The sequence below is a fragment of the Gracilinanus agilis genome, chromosome 1 (assembly GCF_016433145.1).
Source record: "Gracilinanus agilis isolate LMUSP501 chromosome 1, AgileGrace, whole genome shotgun sequence".
Lineage (NCBI taxonomy): Eukaryota > Metazoa > Chordata > Mammalia > Didelphimorphia > Didelphidae > Gracilinanus > Gracilinanus agilis.
In genome coordinates this window covers 302787117-302806868 of record NC_058130.1, presented here as the reverse complement: position 1 = coordinate 302806868, position 19752 = coordinate 302787117, and the positions used below count along the sequence as shown (strand labels likewise).

Below are 19752 nucleotides of genomic sequence, written 5' to 3'. Positions count from 1 at the left end.
TCGGTTATGATCTTTGGTTTTTGGCTATGATCTTTTGGTTTTCGGCTATGATCTTTTGGTTTTCCTTTTCAATCTGGTCATTTCTGGTGTTCAATTTGCTTATCAGTTCATTTGATTTCTGAGCCTCACTTTCCAATTGCAAAATTCTGCCTTTTAAACTGTTGTTTTCTTGCCTGATTTCCTTTTGAGCTATTTCCCATTTCTCTAACCAAATTTTTCTTTTCAGTTCTGAATTCCCTGTCACTTCCCCACCCATTGAGAAAGTGAGAAATATGATCAACACCAATTATACATAGATTTTATTTTAAAAAGCTTTTTTATACCTGTTTGAATATACTTTTTAATGGAAAAGATAATGACTCTTTTTGCATCATACATGTTAAATAAATTTACTCCCAGAAATTTAAAAAAATTCATATTCTTGGCTATATTTTTCTACTTTTGCATCCAATAATAAAAATATATCTCAGGTAGGCAGAATGTAAGAACATAATGAAGGAAGCTGAAGGGTTCTCCATCAAAAAGGAATGGCGGAACAAGTTGTGATGGAATATTGTTGTGCTATAAGAAATGATAGGCAGGATGACCTCTTAATGACCTATTCTCTGTTTTCCTGAGTCTAGTATGTAGAGGTAAAAGCCAGTATATACCTTAGTTGTGTATTTTTTAAAATAGTATTTTATCTTCCCTCAATTACATGTAAAAACAATTTTTTAACATTCTTTTTTTTTTTAAAGTTTTGAGTTCCAAATTTTTTCCCTTCTTCCTTCTCTTCCCCTTCCTTGAAACAGTAAGCAACCTGATATGTGCATGTGTGCATATATATGTATATGTTATATGTGCAATCATGTAAAACATTTTTCCATATTAGTCATTTTGTGGATACCTCAATAAAAGAAGTAAAATATAGTATGTTTCAGTCAGCATTCAGACTTTATCAGTTTTTTCTTGGAGGGCAGATGGCATTTTTCATCATTAGTCTCTGGGATTGTCTTGGATAGCTAAGAATTACTAGATTATTCACATTTCAAGAAATATTGCTGTCATTGTACCATGTCCTTCAGGTTCTGCTCACTTCATTGTGTATCAGTTCCTCTAAATCTTTACAGATTTTTCTGAAATCATCCTGCCTATTATTTCTTATAGCACAACAGTATTCCATCACAACTTGTTCGGCCATTCCTTTATGATGGAGAACCCCTCAGTTTTTATGTTCTGTCTACTTGAGATATATTTTTATTATTGGATGCAAAACTAGAAAAATATAGCCAAGAATATGACTTTTTTTTAACATTTCTGGGAGTAAATTTATTTAACAGGTTTGGTGTAAAAAGAGGCATTATCTTTTCCATAAAAAGTATATTCAAACAGATGTAAAACATTTTCAGATTTGGTTAGATGATTTTCAGATTTGGTTAGATAGAGCTGTACACATCCCCCACACACTTTTCCATCATTGCCTCTTGAGCTGTGCCTTAACAGATAAAATTCTACCACACATTTGCTACAATTGGAACAATTTAAGTGGATTTGAGCAGAATCGCCATAATATGAATGAAAATGTTTATTTGTGTGCTTAGTCAGTCATCATCAAACAGAAGCCTTTATGAAGGGCTAACCATGTGCCTGGGCATAGATATTCCTAAATGGAAAGAGGCTCTGACCTTCAGGTGTTTGCCTCCCAATGGGAGGTGAAATGGAGATGAAATTGAGGTGAAGACCCAGAAACTGGTTCAGAGCCAGGCCTGGAGAGGAATGAGAATTGCCTGGTGTGGACGCCTGCCTCAATTAGAGGTTCTAGGAGGAGCCAGAGATGGTGGAGGGGACTGCCATGGAACTCCAGGCCTCAAGTGAGATTTCAGAATGAAGTGGTTTCTTGGTTATGATAGAGGAAGTCTAGACTGCAGGGAGGAAAGAGGGACTTATTTTAACATGTTAAGATTATTTTAATTAATAAAATTAAAATTTATTTATTAAAACAAAATTTTATTGATATTTTTTGCTTAAATTAACCCCAATGTTCCTCGTTATTGACTTTTTAAGTATGGAATCAGGCATGATGTTTGCTTCTTTGGATGAAATTGTATTAAAAACTATTGGAAAATGGAAATAATTTCCCAGTTTGTCTAGTTTCTCTCTTTATTTCCCCTGCTTTGTGGGATTGGGGAGGTGGGTTTGTTAGTCAGGGCCATTTTCTAATAGGTTAAATTTATTAAATTCTTCAAGAATTATGGACTAGACTTCTCCATAGAAATGATGGTAAAATTTAAGGCTTGAAAAAATGGACATAGAGCTCCTTTACTTTTTTTTAATCTTTATTCGTTGTAGATGAATGAGATGCATAGTGCTTCTCTTATGCAAAGATCTTGGTGGTACTTAAAATTGCCTCCAATTTTAATAATACTGAAAATATTATAGTTAAAGTGTTATGCTTCAGGCAAAGTCTGTAAGTTGGGGTCTTTCTCCAAGTAGAACTTATTATTAATTTTAGCAATTTTTAGCAACAGATATTCTATAATTGGGTGACTTTTGTAGTAAGATAATGGTCATTTAAGAAAAAAAATAATGAGAATAATAGCTAGCATTTATATAGAACTTAAGATTTATGTAAAACTTAAGGATTGCAAAGAGCTTTACCTATATTAGCTCATGTGAATTGGATGCTATTATAATCCCCATCTTACAAGATGATGAAACTGAGCTAGTCTGAGGCAAGATTTAAATCAGATCTTCCTGAATCTACCTAGCTGCCATGTGTAAACTCAGACATGAATTGTCCATATCTGAAGTCATATTTATTATGGTGGCATTTTAGGGAACAGTCAAGTTGTCCTGGTTTCGAATGGTCAGGAACACAGCTGCTTCGAGATCTCGGAACACTTCCAGATTAGGTCACATTTACCCTGTCCTCTTAGGTGTCTGGCTTGGGACCTGTTCTTGATCTCGGCTGGTCCAGTTGGGATCCGTGCCTCTGAAACGGGCCGCTGCCACTTTGTTCTTATATATAGGAGGGAATCGTCTGGGGCTCCTCAGATCAGGGATCAAAGTGAGCAGTCATCCTTGAGTCTGGATCTACTTTATCTGTTCAGGCTCAGGTTGGGGGTGTGCTGTGGTAGGAGGATTTTTAGATTACTGTTTTATGAACTTTGTATCAAAATCATGGAGACAGAACACAGAGCTGATCAAATCTAGGAATTAAGGGAGAGTTGAGGAATCAGGAACCATTTTTTGCATATTAAAAAAAATGATGAAGAAATAGACACATTGTTTCAATACAAATACTAAAATCATGCAAAAATAATTTGTGTATACATGCTTTCCTGGGAAACTAGAATCTTTAAGGGACCTTTTCAGTTTTTTGAAGGTATTTCAAGCTTGCTTTTCCTTTGTCCATTCAACCCTTGGACTACCTTGTATAGAGTATTTTTCAGGTGTACATACTGATGAACATGCTCTTATTGGTTATACACATAAATGCATGTTTTCATCTGGGAAATAAGACATTCTTTATCCTCATGATCTTTCTTTTGTGGATGATAAAGGCCTCGAGGGAAATATTGAAAAAAGTCTTCCTTCCAGGAGGCCAGGCAATTGGATGCAATCAGCACAGTGTTACCCACAAAGTGGAAGACCTCACCATCCAAAGGAATCCATTCTCTTTAGCTTGGAGCCTGAGCTGGTCTCCTCCATCCCAGGTGTGAAAACTTTAGTGAGCATACTTCTACCTGATTTATTCCTTTCTGATGTTTAGGATCCAAGAGTGGTTCAAAAAGGCTCTTTTTGGTATCTCTTTCAAGGAATCTTGAATGATTATTTTTCAGTTAATTGTAAGATGGTAAAAATGTGGTATATTGTTGAACATCATAAAAGCCAATTTGCTTCCTACGAACACTTTCATAAAGGATATTCTCAACTGATATAAATATAAAGACTTGTATAGACAGGTTGTAGGCATAGATAGATTGATAGTTATTCATGTTCCCTCAGTTAACTTCTTTCTGTGTTAATAAGGTCTGAGATTCCCCTCCCCACACCTTCTGAGATCTTTCCCTTTTTTAGATACCTTTTATATCAGTCCTTCCTTCTGACTGCTTTTCCTGACTTGCTTCTCTTTTGTGCTATTTCTACTTATATTTCTGCTATAGGGAAGTGGATACTGGGATGTTAGGGTTCCAGTGTGTTGGTTTCACAGTCCTTGATGGAGAAAGCAGTTACAAATCTTTTCTATTTTTCTTGTTTGTTGCCCTCTTTACATTTTCATCCTTAGGTGCTCTTTGCATGCCTTGGCTTTAGTTCACTATTTTGCTAAGACTTTTTTCAACTGGCCTTTTTTTGTCCCTTTGCTTCTTTCTGCTTTATAAAATGATTCTGCTCATGAACATCCATCATTCTCTTTATGTAAGATTATATGAATGAGTTTAAACCCGGTGTTGCCATTGGCAGCCCTCTCTCCTTTTAGCAAGCGTGTCTGGTGTTTGCTGACTAATGTTGTTTTTGAGCTTTTGGAGTAATTACATTGGCTAAACTTCTGGATAAAATTATTATAGTCATTGTTGATGTCATTTCATTCTGCAGTCTTATTCTCATTTTTGAATGTTTGTTACTTGTTTAAATGGTTCCCAGTTATCTTACACTTTACGTATTTTTTATTACTGTTGTATTTTACTACTTTTTGTATTTTTTGTACTTTTTGTAAGGCAATTTTCTATGTAGAGAATAGTAACCCCCAGATAACTCTCACACCAATCACAAATCTTTTCCTGTCTGTTAGAATATAACCTACTTGGGGTTTTTTTTTTGGCAGTGTTATTTGGTATTTACCATTTCAAGCATTTATCAGGTTTTTTTTTGAAGAAAGTATTCATGTTAATATGATAGGTGTGAGTCTTCTGTGTAATCTACAAGACTTTATCCTCTTTTATTCTTTTTTACTGAGCCGCATTTTCCTATATATTTCTCCCCATTCTTACTTTTTCCTGACTTTTGCACCAAAGTTAGCAAGTAGAGTGTCTGTAGATTCAATTTAGAGTCTTATCAAGTCTTTGTGGACATCTTCAGCAGCTGATTTTGGTGCGTAAGCTGCAATTATTTTCATGGTGGTCTTTTTTAAGACATTTACCTTTCTTACTACAATATGTGATGACCAAGCATCTCCTTGATAGTCTGGTTTTTTTGTTACCTTTGGGTCCATCCTCTCCTTTCTTTGCCTCATCAAGGACCATCTTTCCATTTTACTGCAGTTTCCTTTTATCTTCCATTTATGGCAGGAATTGCTATAGTTGGACAAGACTGACATGATTCAGGTCCTTTAAGCAATATGTCTACTCATTAGTCAGTGGACAAAGTTCTCACATTTAAATTACAAGAACTGGGTCAGCTAGGTGGTTTAGTGGATAGAGAACCAGGCCTGGAGATGGAAAGTCCTGGGTTCAAAATCTGGCCTCAGACATGTCCCAGCTGTGTGATCCTGGGGGAGTCACTTAACCCCAGTTGCCTAGCCCTTACCACTCTTCTGTCTTTGGAACCCATACTTTGTATTGATTGTAAGACACAATGTAATTTAAAAAATAAAATAAAATGAAATGCTTAAATTGAAATTTATGGATAGGCTAAAAACTGTGATTCTAAGCACTTCCTGCTTCCTTTTTTTGCTCATGAAGAACTGAAAGGAGGGCATACAAGATTGAGGGTTATAAAAAGTTTTTTCTTTGTTTTATGGGTTGCCGTAGCCAAAAAAAATTCATTACAATGTGTCCAGCCTACTGGGAATATATCTTTCTTTAGTTAACTAAGTTGGTTCCTGGAAAATATACTTGGCCTGTTTCTGGAACCATACTCAAAGCCTTTCTGGCATGGCAGAATCTATAATAGTTTATGCTCTCCTGGTATAGCCTTCAAGAACATAGTCACCTTTCTACCATGACGAAGCACCAAAGTAGACTTGGTAACTGCATAACTGCTGGTAAAATAAGTCTCTAAGCAAAAGAACTGATTAGTTTGTATTAGATTTACATTAGTTTAATTATAAGTAGATATCAAAGTAAGCTCAGATGAATGTAGGAATAAAATTTTTTTTTCTCTTTTTGAAAGTGGGAAGGAGGGATATTTAAAAGAAGAATAAAGGATACCTTCTTTACTCCTCATTGAAAGAAAAAGTGACCTTTTAATCAAAAGTACAGTAATACATGTGCAGCACCTAATTAATTGTTAGGATAATTAAAAAGTAGTTTACTTTTTTTTTTTTTAAACCCTTACCTTCCATCTTGGAGTCAATACTGTGTAATGGCTCCAAGGCAGAAGAGTGGTAAGGGCTAGGCAATGGGGGTTAAGTGACTTGCCCAGGGTCACATAGCTAGGAAGTATCTAAGGCCAGATTTGAGCCTAGGACCTCCCATCTCTAGGCCTGACTCTCAATCCACTGAGCTACCCAGCTGCCCCCGAGTAGTTTACTTTTGTTATACCATAATTATCCAGATTTCTTACTGAGATTTATTTCATATGTTCATTTTAGTAATTTCTAAGAGCAAAAAAAGGCATTTCAAAACATTTTTGTTCTTATATTTTGTTTTAGCATTTCTCACCCTCCCACCCCAGCCAATCGAGCCATTCCTTGCAACAAAAAATAAAAAAGAGAAAAATAAATTGGGGCCAAACCACCCTAACATCTCAATAATTCAAAGTATATATAGTACTGCATGGCTGTAGTACCTTTTGAAAAGAAGGAAGAGGGAGTTTCGTTTTCTTAACTTTTCTAGGATCAAACTTGGTCATAATTACAAAACATTGAATTCTTTTTGTCCTTTCCAATGACATTGTCATCGTTATATATATTGTTTTTCTTGGACCTACTTATCTCACTCTGAATCAGTTCATTTAAGTCTTTCTATGTTTCTCTGAATTCTTCATGCAGTAAGATTCCATTATATTCCTGTATTGCTGTTTGTTTAGCCATTACCAGATTGAGGGGAATCTCAGTTCATTGCCACCTCAAATAGTGTGGCCATGAATATGTTAGTATACAAGAGAACTTACTTTTCTGTCTTGGACCTCTATGGGTCATTGCCTAACACTGGGATCTCTGTTTTAAAAGTTATAGACATTTTTGTATTTCATTTCTAGAAAGGTTGAGGCATGTCTTTTGAAGTCTCTCCAACATTAACATTACTGTATTTTGTCTTCTTGGTCAATTTGTTAGATGTTAGATGAAAGCTGAATTTTTTTGGTTTGCATTTCTTTTATTATTAGTGATTGGGAGCAGTCTTTCATTTGATTGTTAATACTCTGTAACTTTTTTTTTTAAAAGAACTTGTTCTTTGCCTATAGAAAATAGCCCTTATTTGTGTCAGTCCATCTATGAACTGGATCTCAGACTTATCAGAAATATTTGATACATAATGTTTTCCCTCCCAATTAGTGCTTTACCTTTTTATTTTAGCTGTACAAACTCTTAAATAATTTAATTAAATTTATATAATTTAGCTTAATTACATAAATTTAACTTACATAAGAAAAAGAGCTATGCTCTCATTGATAAGTAAAGAAGATGCATCTTGCTATTTCAAACAAGATTTTCCTTTTTTAGTATTTCCTTTTTGATTTTGTTATTGCTAAATAGCAATACTGTGCTATTTCTTTAAATGCCTTTACGTTGAAGTAATTATGTCCTCTGCTTGACTGGAGTAAATGTAAATGTACCATTGAGAACTTATGAGCAGTAGTTTTAGGAATGTGGACCCATAAAGTACTTTGAACCCGGGGTAGTTGTTGCCTAGGGAACTCAACCTGAAGGTACAGATGGTGTATGTGGGGGCTTGGCATACCAGAGGGGGCAATAAAATGACAAAGAAGCTTTGTGCCTGTACTTTATGAATACATTCTTTGAGTAAAGAATTGTAAGGCTCTTGACATGGTTGCACATTCAAAAACATCACACAAAAGGAAATCAGTTATGTTTTAATAGGAAAGAGAACACTTATTGAGAAGGGTCTTCAAGTTCCTCACTACCCCAATTGTTGTTTATAATCAAATCACCAAACTGTTAGAGCAAAGAGCAATGCTAGAGCAATGCTCATATTTCTAAAGACTTTCCATTTTTTAAAAATCCCTTTTGTCTTAGGAACAACTCAAAGTCAGAAGGGCAAAGGCTGGCCAAACAGGGTTCCATGACTTGCCTAGTGTCATGCAGCTAGGAAGTGTCTGAGGCCAGATTTGAACCCATCTGAAGTGGAGTTATGGAAGTGGTATATTCTAGCTTTAAAAGCTAATCCAATGAGTTTTATTGATCCTTGAAGCTAATGGAAGATGCTGGAGTTTCCTGAGTAAGGGGAAAGACAAGGTCAGATCTGCATTTAAGGGGAAAAAATCACTTTATTTGCACTGTAGAGGATGGGGTTGGAGTGCTGAGAGATTTGAGGCAGGGTTAACAATTAGGAGGCCATTGAGATGATCTAGGCAAGAGCTGATGAGGGACTGAACTAAAGTGGTAACTGGGTGAGTAGAAAGGAGAATTTGGATTTGAGGAATATTTTTAAAGTAAAAGGAGGCTACTGATGTGTGGCTGATAAATGTTGTATACTCCTTGGTGGAATAGGGCCTCTAAGGGGAGATTTTGCTCAAATGTTTTAAAATAGTAAACAAATACTAAGCACAGCAAAATCTTGTATTTTCTACATCTGGTAGTCAATTGTGTGATGACAAAGATGTAGATTCTTGTAGAATAATACTTACAAAAGGCTGCCCTTTTCCTACTGATAAGCTCATTTAGGATGACCTCAATGTACATGTAGATGGTTCTGTCCATTGATCACTATTCTTAATTAATGAAAAGCCAGTTTTTGTTTTTGATCAAACATTTCTTTGGTAACATCCTTTATTATGGAGTTGTTCATTGGCATTGTCTACTTGCTATTTTTTCCTCTTAATGGTACTTATTTCTAATTTTTCACAATCAAACTTGCTTCTAATTTGCTAAAAACCCATTACCACCAGAAATACACTGGCATAAAAAAAGATGGGCATTTTTTTCAGAGAGAAGTTGGAGGCCATTAAAGGAACCCTGAATTTCCCAAAGGTAATTTAGCCTAGTGTTCTTTTTACTTCTTCTCAATGATTTGGGGCTGAACTCAATGTCCACCTGCAGTGTCTGTCCAAAAGATGTAAAAGGGTTCCTGATGATGTAATTGTAATCTTGATCTGAGTAGAGCCAAGGCTATTTGGCAGTTGCTCACCATATTGCATCAGAGTAGGTACAGTGGTCTGAGCTCTTCTCAAAGAGAAACCATTGGAGAGAAAGCAGGCACAAGGTTTCCAAGTTCATACTTAATTTCTCAGATCCATCATGTATCTATCATCTATTCATCTTCCTTGGAGAAAGTTCAACCACTACCTCTCTAGTTTGTGCCAGCTGGGCATTTCCATTTGAATGTCCTTAGACACCTAAGGACACCATAATTCAAAACAGTAGAGTCATCTTTGAGTTTTCCTTTCTCCTTTACATCCAGTTAACAGGCCCTATAAATTTTTTTTCCTGTTCTCCACTATAAGCACCATATTGATTTATGCCTTGATGACTCTACTAGCTTCTTAATTGGGTTCTCTGCTTTTATTGCCCTTCCCTCTAATCTAGACTGCACAATGCAGTTAATCTTCCTCAAATTTTAAAACACTCCTTTCAGGATTTTTTTTCTCTGTCTGGAAAATCTTTAGTAGTTCCCCAAGACTGTAAGAATAAAGTCTCTAGATTCCTTTAACCAGACATCCAAGACCCTTCATATTCATGTCCCAGCTTAGCTTTCCAATATAATTTCTTGATATTCTTCTACAAGAAACATACATTTCTGCCCAATTATTTGGCTTATTTCCCTTCTACTGCTATAACTTTTGCATTGTCTTTGTCCCACGTGCTCTCCCCACTTTACACCTAGGTCTTCCTGAAGAGCCATCTTAAAATCTGCTCCTTCATAATGCTTTTCTCCATAAACATCCACATCATCCTGAAGTGATCTCTTCCTCCTCTGAATTCCCAAACACTTATTGTTTATACCATTCAATTTGCAGTTAATTGTATATTGCTTTGTGACATCTATTGTTGTTGTGAACTGTTATTTGTTTTCTATTTTTATTTTTCTCATGTATTTGTTTTGTTTCCTCAACTAGATTTTTACTTCCTTGAAAGCACAAACTATGTTTTGTACTTCATTATCTCTTCCACCACCCAACATAGTAGCCATTTCTCAAAAACTACACATTTTAAAATTTTATTTTTCTCCTCACTTCCACTGAGGACTTAAAAATGGAAATTAAAATATGCAAGTATATATAAAAATATAAAATATTTCAGCTTGAGATTTGGCCTTAGATAATGAAAAATGTCCAGTTGAATTAAAATTTTTTTTAAATTTAATGTCTTATGCCCCAATTCTTAAAAATTTATTTGAGGAAGCTTAAACAATTAAAACTATATTTAACTTGAAGGAAATGTGCCTTAATCAATTTGATCCAGAATCACTGTCACTTCAGAATTGTCATTCAGTGCCCTTTTTAATTATGTCTCCTAATTTACTTTCGTTGCTTGCAAATTCTTAGTTCTACAATAGAAACTTATTTTGGGCTAATTAGCCTGCACAGAATGTCTTTTTAGTCAAACTCATACTCCAATAGGACTTACCTATATATCATTCTTGACAAATAGTCATTCAGCCTTAACTTAAAGACTTCTTGAGGTGGTGGGACAAGGGTTAAGTAGGGGATCAAAACTTTCCCAGCAACTTATTTTATTTTTAAGCACTAATTGTTAGAAAGAGTTCCTTTTATTAAGTCAAAATCCTTCTTTCTGTAGCTTCTAACCTTTGTTGTTCTGGTGCCAAGTAGAATAAACCTAATCCATGTTACATGGGATAATCTTTCAAATACTTGAAGATACCTGCCATTTTCCCTCGAAGACTTCTCTTCTGAAGTTAAACAATCCTCATTCTTCAACCAGCCCTCATATGCCATGGTCTCTAGTTCCCTTAGATTCCATTTTACTTGTTATCTTATGGACCACATTCATATTTTCCCTAAAAAATTTTTTTCCTACTTTGGTAGCCAGTTGAACCTATATGTGTTCTAACTAGGGCATGCTCCCATTTAAAAATGTAGAATAAATTGCATTTGCTATTTGGAGGGCTATCATGTTTCGCTGTTTACTCACGTTAAACTTGTCTTTCATTAAAACTCCCTGATTTTTTTCATAGAAAATGTGATCTCTAGTTATGTCTCTCTCTCCCATTTTGTACTTGTAAGGCTGATTTCTTTGTATCTAAGTGTTAGACTTAATGTTTATCTCTTTTTAATTTTAACTTATCTCTGTTACAGTAGAGTATTCATCAAATTGTATGACCATCCCTTTAATAATAAGTTGCAATCTGTGGAAGTATTTTTGGATCTGGACTGCCTCTTTTCCTCCTAGCTTTGTGTTATCTGCAGCTTTGATAAGCATGAGATTTACTCTTTCAATCCGTCACTGATAAAAATAGTAAGTAAATCGCGCAGGGCCAAGTATAGATTTCTGGTGAAAGTTTTGGGTTGACATTGGATCTGGTCCTTTAACTAGGTCTGAATCTACCTAAATGGCATGTCGCCCATACCTTTCCATCTTCTTCACATGAATAACATAAGACACTTAGTATGAGATTTCAGAAAACATTTACACGGTCTGTGGCATCTCCCCAATTTTTAAGTTAGGCTAACCTGTCAAAAAAGAGAAATTAAGTTAGTCTGGCATAATTTGTTCTTGATAAAACCCATATTAAAAAAAATATATATACATATTTTTTAAACCCTTACCTTCCGTCTTGGAGTCAATACTGGGTATTGGCTCCAAGGCAGAAGAGTGTTAAGGGCTAGGCAATGGGGGTCAAGTGACTTGGCCAGGGTCACATAGCTAGGAAATGTCTGAGGTCAGATTTGAACCTAGGACCAGGATCCTGTCTCTCGGCCTGGCTCTCAATCCACTGAGCTACCCAACTGCCCCCAATAAAACCCATATTACCTCTTAGCAATCACCATTTACCTTTGAAACTGTTTACACACCATCTCTTTAATTGGTTCTTCCTCTTTCTTTAGTTCTAAGTCACCTTTCCCATTTTCCATGATCTTTCATATTCATGAACTTTTAATTTTGAGAATCTTGGGATGTAGTTTATTTAGGGTGACAACTTTTTTAGGCCAGCTAGATTTTTTTTTGTTTTGTTTTTAACTATTTATCTTCATTTTCAACTTACTGTTATTAATGATATTTATTCCTTCCTTCCTTCCAGTCATAATGTCAGTCTCTGTCAATAAACATTAATTAACAGTTTTCTATATCGGTGATGGCAACCCTATGATATGTGTGTCAGTACTGACATGTGCAGCCATTTTTGATGACACGCAGTTGCATTCTGCCATATACAGAGAAGTATGGGGCCACATGCTGAGGAGGAAACATTTGCTGTAGTGTAGTGTAGACACTCTGTGCACTATAGATGACAATTCTACTTATATTAATTTACATATTTTGGTTTTTTAAATACAGTTATATATTGCAATTATACGTTTTTGTTATTTAAACTATAAATATCACGAAATTTTTTTTCTGGAAGTGTCACACCATCTGAGTTATGCTTGGTTTTTTGGTGAATTTTGATACACCAAGCTCAAAAGGTTGCCCATCGTTGTCTATATGCTAGACACTATGCTAAATGCTGGGGATATAAGTACAGCCCTTGATCTCAGGAAGCTAATGGTCTAATGGAGGAGACACCATGAAAATAATTATGTATAAACAAGTCATATGAAGAATAACTTGGAGATAATTAACAGTGGGAAAACAATAAAATTAAGGAGGATCTGTAAAGACTTCTTGCAGAAGGTAGAATTTTAGCTGGGACACAAGCAGTACTGTTAAATTATAGACTATATACAGAAATTAAGTTACAAAATATATGCAGAATAAATTCAGTGTAAAAACATTCAGTTGTATGCAGAGACTTTATGCTACAAAAATGTTGCCAAGAAAAAACTTTTAAGGAATCTTCCTTGATGAATAGATAATTATAGTAAGAATCTTGTTTTCCCATAAATGGGTCAGTTTAGTTTTAAAATTATGCTAAATATTATTATCTTTGTATAATTGGTTCATAAAACTTTTTCCCATATATAGAAAATGTAAAGATAAATGTGTATTTCTGTTTTTCTAAATTATCTTAAAATTTCTGAATGGGCAGGATCTGAATTCATGACCTTTTAATATATTTGCAGCTTAGCAAATAAAAATTCAATAAAACTCTTGGTGAGAAGGGAAACATAGTATTAGTTCATAAAAATTTGGTGATATTTCATGGGGTTCACATGGCATAAATCTTCAAGTTTATGTGCATTACAAAGTAAATGCCAGCATATTATTTTATTATCCACACTTTATCAGTAGTATCATACCATTAAAGTGCCATTAAATAGAGGTGACTCTTGCTTTAAGAAAATACTGACAAATCTCATTTGCCATCAGTGTTAATGTTGAATTTAAAGGCAAAAGACTTTGAGGTCTTTGGCACACTATTATATACTGTGTGAGCTTGGACAAATCATTTTACACTTGAGCCTCATTTTCTTACTTTATAAAATGAGGATAATAACATTTTTACTACCTTCACAATTGTGGGAAAATTTATATTTTAAAGACTTGAGAAGCTCCAGATAAGTGTGACTTTTCAGAATGTAAGGAAATGGTACATTCTAGTGAAATGATAATCTGAGTAACTGTGAATTGCCACATATAACAAATCTGAATTGTAAATTTTTAGAGAGTTAGTATATGATAAAACATGCTAAAATATTCAGAACATTATTTAAATCTCTGGTTCAGATGGCAGTAGATCTTGCCCTGAACTTCAGTCTTTTTTTTTTTAATCTTAGTTATAATTTTATCAGGTTATAGGTGTAAATATAATAGGATATGGGCTTAAATCTGTAATGACCTGAATCTGAAGACACCTATTGCTTTTCCTTCAGTAAATAAAACATGAGATTGTACAAAAAAGAAGAAATTTGGTTACCCATACTTTCTGGTTTGACATTCATATTTCAGAGAAAGATTAGTTGGGAAGTTATTGTTTTATGAAAAAATTCCTCAGAATACCTTAAAACATCAAGTTTCTTTTTTAAACAAACTTTATTGTTACCTTAATAATAGCTTATTAATCTGTCCATTTGGAATTTTCAGATATTTTCTACAAGCAGAGATGATTTTATCTTTGCATTTTCTATGATGGGAAAAAGTTTTATAAATAAATTGTAACAAGACAATAATGTTTAATATAATTTTAAAACTACTATGACTCAATTATGGCAAAACAAAATTTTAACTATAAGTCTTTGTTTATTTAGGAATTCAGAATATTCGGGAAGATTTTGAAGAGTTTTTACTTGGTAATTATATTCCTTAGTAAATAATTTTTATTATTACTATGGCATTTCAATATAGAGGAACAAAAAGGAATTGTATATAAGAAAATTTGTTATATAGTTTTGGACACAACTTTCTCCTAGTTCATCTACTTGTCTAACTGTTCCTTCTTAGTCTCACTGGCTGATATATTCCAACCAAACTCCACATTGTATGTGTTCACCTAGATTCTGTACTGGATTCTCTTCTCTTCTCTCTTCTCCCTGGTAATAACTTCATCAGTCAAGAGGAGATTCCTTTTGTCTGTCTGTCTATCTATATCCCTTTCCCACCCCCCCACCCCCCACTTTAGTCCTTCATCAGCCAGTTGCTTATTAGACCTTTCAAGATGCATCTTGAACTCCATTCTAACTTGAACTCGTTATCCTTCTCCCTAAACCTTTCTCTCAACAAACTTCCCTAATTCTGTTGCAATAGTATCTCTGGAGTCTCAAATTTGTAATCTCAGCATTATCCCAAATGCCTCTCCCTCATGTCCTCATATCAAATTAGTTAACAACTCTTGCCATTTTTATGTTTGATACATTTCTTACATGTGACTTCATTCTATTCAGAAAGCTGCCACTTATCTTGATTATTGTAACGGTTATCTTTAAAAAATAATCATGGTAGACTTTAGTGAATGACATTATCACAAATTGCCTCTAAGTTCAATTTTTTAAGTATACATTTATTATCTGTACATCTATCAGTTCCTTTAAATATGGTGCACAATAAACATTCTAACACTAAAACACAAAAGTAAAAAACAAACTGGTTTTATTTGCATAACTCATTGAGAATATGCAAAAAGAAAAAGAACTCTTGTCAATTTATATGTTAGGGGTGGGGTGCAGTGGGAGAAGGGTTAAATTTATATAACTAAATTTAAAGATTAAAGAGATGATAATTAACTATTTTCTCATTATAAGCACAATTAGAAATAATTTGCCTCAGATCCTTTTTTGGAGTTAGGAGGGTTATTCTTGTCAAATTAATTAATGGAAAATATTGATTGATGTCAATATTGAGCTGAATCCTTAGTTTAGATCAGATGCATGAAAAGAAAGCTGTGAATTCTAAGTATTTGGGAAAACAATGGTAGTTCAAGAGAACAGATAAAAACAACATTGCTTCCTCCTTTTGACCGAGATGAGGGGGGGATTTTTGGAGCAGACTTTTGTATACATTGTCAGATATTGTAATTTTGTTTATGCTTAATTGTTTTCTCTGTTAAAAAAAGAAGTTTTCATCTGAAGGGATGGTGAGGTTTTACTTCTAGAGATGACTGTGATGTAAAGACAAGGCATTTTTAAAAAAATCAGATTCCCGGGAATCTAATATTATATATTTTTTTGGTTTATTTTTTTTTTACACAACACAATTTTGAATTTAATCTGTATTAATAATAATTTCATCGCTCTCTTAAATCTAGACAATCAATGAAACAACAAATAAAGTCTTAATTTATGACATTTGTCATTTCCTGAGGCCTAAATGCTGATTCTGAAATTTTAAGGATCAGCTCTCAGGAGCTTACAATTATGTGTTTTTAAGGAATATCATTTGATACCCTTCTGAAATTTTGTTTGGCTACATTTTAATTTGGGGCATTGGTGCAGTGAATAGAGCTCCAGACCCAGAGTGAGGAAGTCCTGAGTCCAAATTCAAACCCAAACACACCTCTGTTTGATCTCATAACTTCATCTCTAAAGTGAGGATAAAAATAGCACCTACTTCCTAGGGTGGTTGTGAGGGTCAAATGGGATAGGTATTAAAGCATTTAACACAGTGCATGGCACCTGGTAAGTGCTAGGTAAATGTTAGCTAGTAGTAATAGGAATAGAAGTTATAGTAGTAGCAGCAGCAGCAGCAGCAGTAGTAGTAATAGTAATAGTAGCAGTAAGAGCAGCAGTAGTAGCAGCAGTAGCAGTAAAAGCAGTAGTAGTAGTAATAACAGCAGTAGTAGTAGCAGTTAAGAGCAGCTGTGGTAGCAATAATCGTTGTAAATGCTAGATAAATGTTAGCTATTATTATTACTACTACTATTAAAAAACAATAATATGCAGGATGCTGACTGCTGCCCTGAGGACTCTGCTTTTTGTGCCTGAATCAGTAAAGAGGCATTTCCCCCGTTTTTTGTTGTTCTTCAGAACAAAACCTTTCGAAAGCCCGTCAGCCCTTGGTTTCACGTGGCTGGTAAGTTCTGGAAGGTAGGAGCAGAGCACTGACTTTGTTTCAGGGTGTGCAGGGTGAAATCTGTCAGTGATATTGACCGAGCTTCTGTCCAGCGTTGGGTCAGGTGACCCGCGTCTCCCCAAATGCTCTAACTCAGCTAAAAGTTTCCCGTGCTCTCTTTTCCTAATCCGGGTCTGTTTTATTTTTAGGGGTTTGCAGGCTGGTACTTAAAATGGAAGTGGACATTAATGGAGACTCCAGAAGTACCCTCTCTACCCTTCCTTTACCTGTGTCCGAGGTAGGTTCCCCGGGGAAAGTGGAGACGGAAAAGCCTCGCTGCTCTAGCACTCCCTGCTCACCCATGAGACGGACCGTGTCGGGTTATCAGATCCTTCATATGGATTCTAACTACCTGGTTGGCTTCACCACGGGTGAGGAGCTCTTAAAGTTAGCCCAGAAGTGCACAGGAGGGGAAGAGAACAAGGGGGAGGCGGTGCCTACCTTGCGCTCCAAACAGCTCGAAACCGGACTCGCCCGCTCCTCTCGATTGTACAAAACCAGGAGTAGGTACTACCAGCCCTACGAAATCCCTGCTGTGAATGGAAGGAGGCGGAGACGCATGCCCAGCTCAGGAGACAAGTGCACTAAGGCTTTACCATACGAACCTTATAAGGCTCTCCATGGCCCTTTACCTCTCTGTCTTCTCAAAGGGAAAAGGGCCCATTCAAAATCCCTGGACTACCTCAATCTAGATAAAATGAGCATCAAGGAGCCCGCCGACACGGAAGTTCTGCAGTATCAACTTCAACACCTGACCCTTCGAGGGGACCGAATGTTTGCTAGGAATAACACATGAATTGCTCTGAGGGGAGGGTAAGCGAATTCTGGGTTGGTTTCACTTGGCTGCAAACATCCACTCTTGTTCTGTAGAAAAGAATCTCCTGCATTCTAAGAGGTTATTCTCAGCTAAGTGTTCTTGAAGGGACAACGATGACTACAACAACATAATTTGAATTAAAATTTGAATATGGAAGCAAAATTACAGGTATTTGGGGGGAAAGTTATTCTAGAAAAAAATGATCTCTAAGAAAATCAGAGTGACTTTAATTGGTAGGCATTACTTCGGATAACTATTTAGGTAGCAAAAGCAGACTTCAATAGATAAACATAAAGTCTTTACGATGCTTTGAAATGCAACTTGGAGATGAGATCTGCCTAGTTGTTGCTAACTTGGTATGACATACTGGAAATTTATATCAGATAAGTACTTGATTACTTCTTAATTTCTTTCTGTATTTTACTATGATATATAGAATATATATGTATGGTAATGATATGTTTTTGAAATTGAGAACCTGAATATTGCTGTATTGGACCACTTTTTATTTTTAAAAATTCAGTTTAAATGTTTTATAACTGATTTTGCACTGGAAAAAAATAACATTTCAGATGGACAAGAAAATCTTTGTTCACTTGTTTCAATAATGTTATTGAACGATTTAAAAAATTTCCTCTTGGAAATTTATCGATCTTCCCTACTGTTGTAAAATATTTCTTTAAAGTATATCTTAATAAAATTAAGTTTGAGATACAAACTATTTATTTTACCATTTGTGAGGGTAGACCTCGCCAGGAAGTTTAAGGTATGAGGTTTCATAAGTTGAATTAAGTTCTTTTTGCTTCCAAATTTCTGATTTAAAATTCACCTGAAACATCATGAGGTACAGGATTTGTTTTGTTTTGTTTTGTTTTGTTTTGATTGTGGATTATAGTCATAATACTGACTGCATCTGAATCTTCAATGAGTGAAACTTTTAGAAATGAAGTCATAATTTCTATTACTGAATATTTAAATTAATATTGAAGTGATATCTTTCAGCATGGCATTAAATCATTTCAGTTTTTGCTGTGCATAGCACAGAACATTTTTATTCAAAACCTAGCTTCTAAGATTAGTCTGAAGGCATAAAATGCTTCTTCTACAGTCTTAATGGGTTAATCCTGGATTAGCTAACAATTTATGTCAAATGCACTGGTTCAATTTGTGGCTGAAGAAATAATGTCCAAACATTAATAACGAATACTATCAAACTGAGCTTGAATATATTTTGAAAATGTATGTAACTTTACCTTTTTTTGTAAAAGTTCCTATTTTTTTTTTTTGGCGGGAGGGGCAGTCTCTTAAAGGTGCAATTTATCACTGAAGTGGCATTTCTGGCAGCATTTAACATTTGTTTTGGAAGGCTAGTGAATGATTTCAGGTTTATTAGGAAGCTTGTTTGTGAAATAAGAACAGCTTTTAATGGATAAACTGGTCATTCCTGGTGCAATTGCAACTTCTCTTTAACCAGACTGAATGAATAGGAAGCTCTGGAGCTGAGCATGTGCTATGAAACACTAGGAATGTTTTTCACTCACTCATTGATGTAATACCTCCACTGTAGTAAGCTACAGTACAGAGCCTTGGAATAGTTTGCCTCCATCTTGCTGATTTGATCAGAGTTGTTTTGCTGGAGATATTTTCAGTTTTTGTACATTTTCAAGTAAATTGCACCTTTTTAAACTTATCGCGTTAAAGAATAATCTCCAAGATAAACTATATATCTATACAGTTGTTAGTTTGACAAGAAATAGAATACTGTCAGATGCCAAAGAGAGGTGGGGTTTTATGTTTAATGATTAAACAACCATTATTTATTGCTGATTCACCCTATGGAACTGTATTGTTTCTGGTTATGAAATAAAGGGATGATGCAAACGTGCATTGTTGTGTAGTATTTTAAATGTGGGTTATTAGAAATAGATGAGCATACACTTAGAGATTGCATCTATCACAAAGAAATTTTTGTTTTTGAGGCAAAATTTTGTTTAAAAAATTAATGTTAACACCTTATGATTTTAATATACATTATACCTATTAGAAAGCAAAACCTTATCCATGTAAAGCCTATATGTACCTAACTTCCCCATCTAGCTCCATTTGCCATTACTGCAATCTAGAATTTATATATATATATGTATATATACATATAATATGAAATAAGTAAATTATATATACATATATTTATATGTGTAAATATAAAAATATATAAATACACATTCAAATGTAT

At 34.8% G+C, this 19752-nt stretch overlaps 1 protein-coding gene across 1 annotated transcript in view; it reads left to right on the top strand.

Moving 5' to 3' along the window:
• Window positions 1-18090, top strand: part of MACIR (macrophage immunometabolism regulator) — a 39516-nt gene extending 21426 nt beyond the window's left edge. The window contains exon 3 of the mRNA XM_044657631.1: window positions 16852-18090. Within this exon, the coding sequence (XP_044513566.1) occupies window positions 16875-17498 (624 nt within the window). The 5' untranslated portion in view covers window positions 16852-16874 and the 3' untranslated portion in view covers window positions 17499-18090. The remainder of the gene's footprint in view (window positions 1-16851) is intronic.
• Window positions 18091-19752: the final 1662 nt, after the last annotated feature.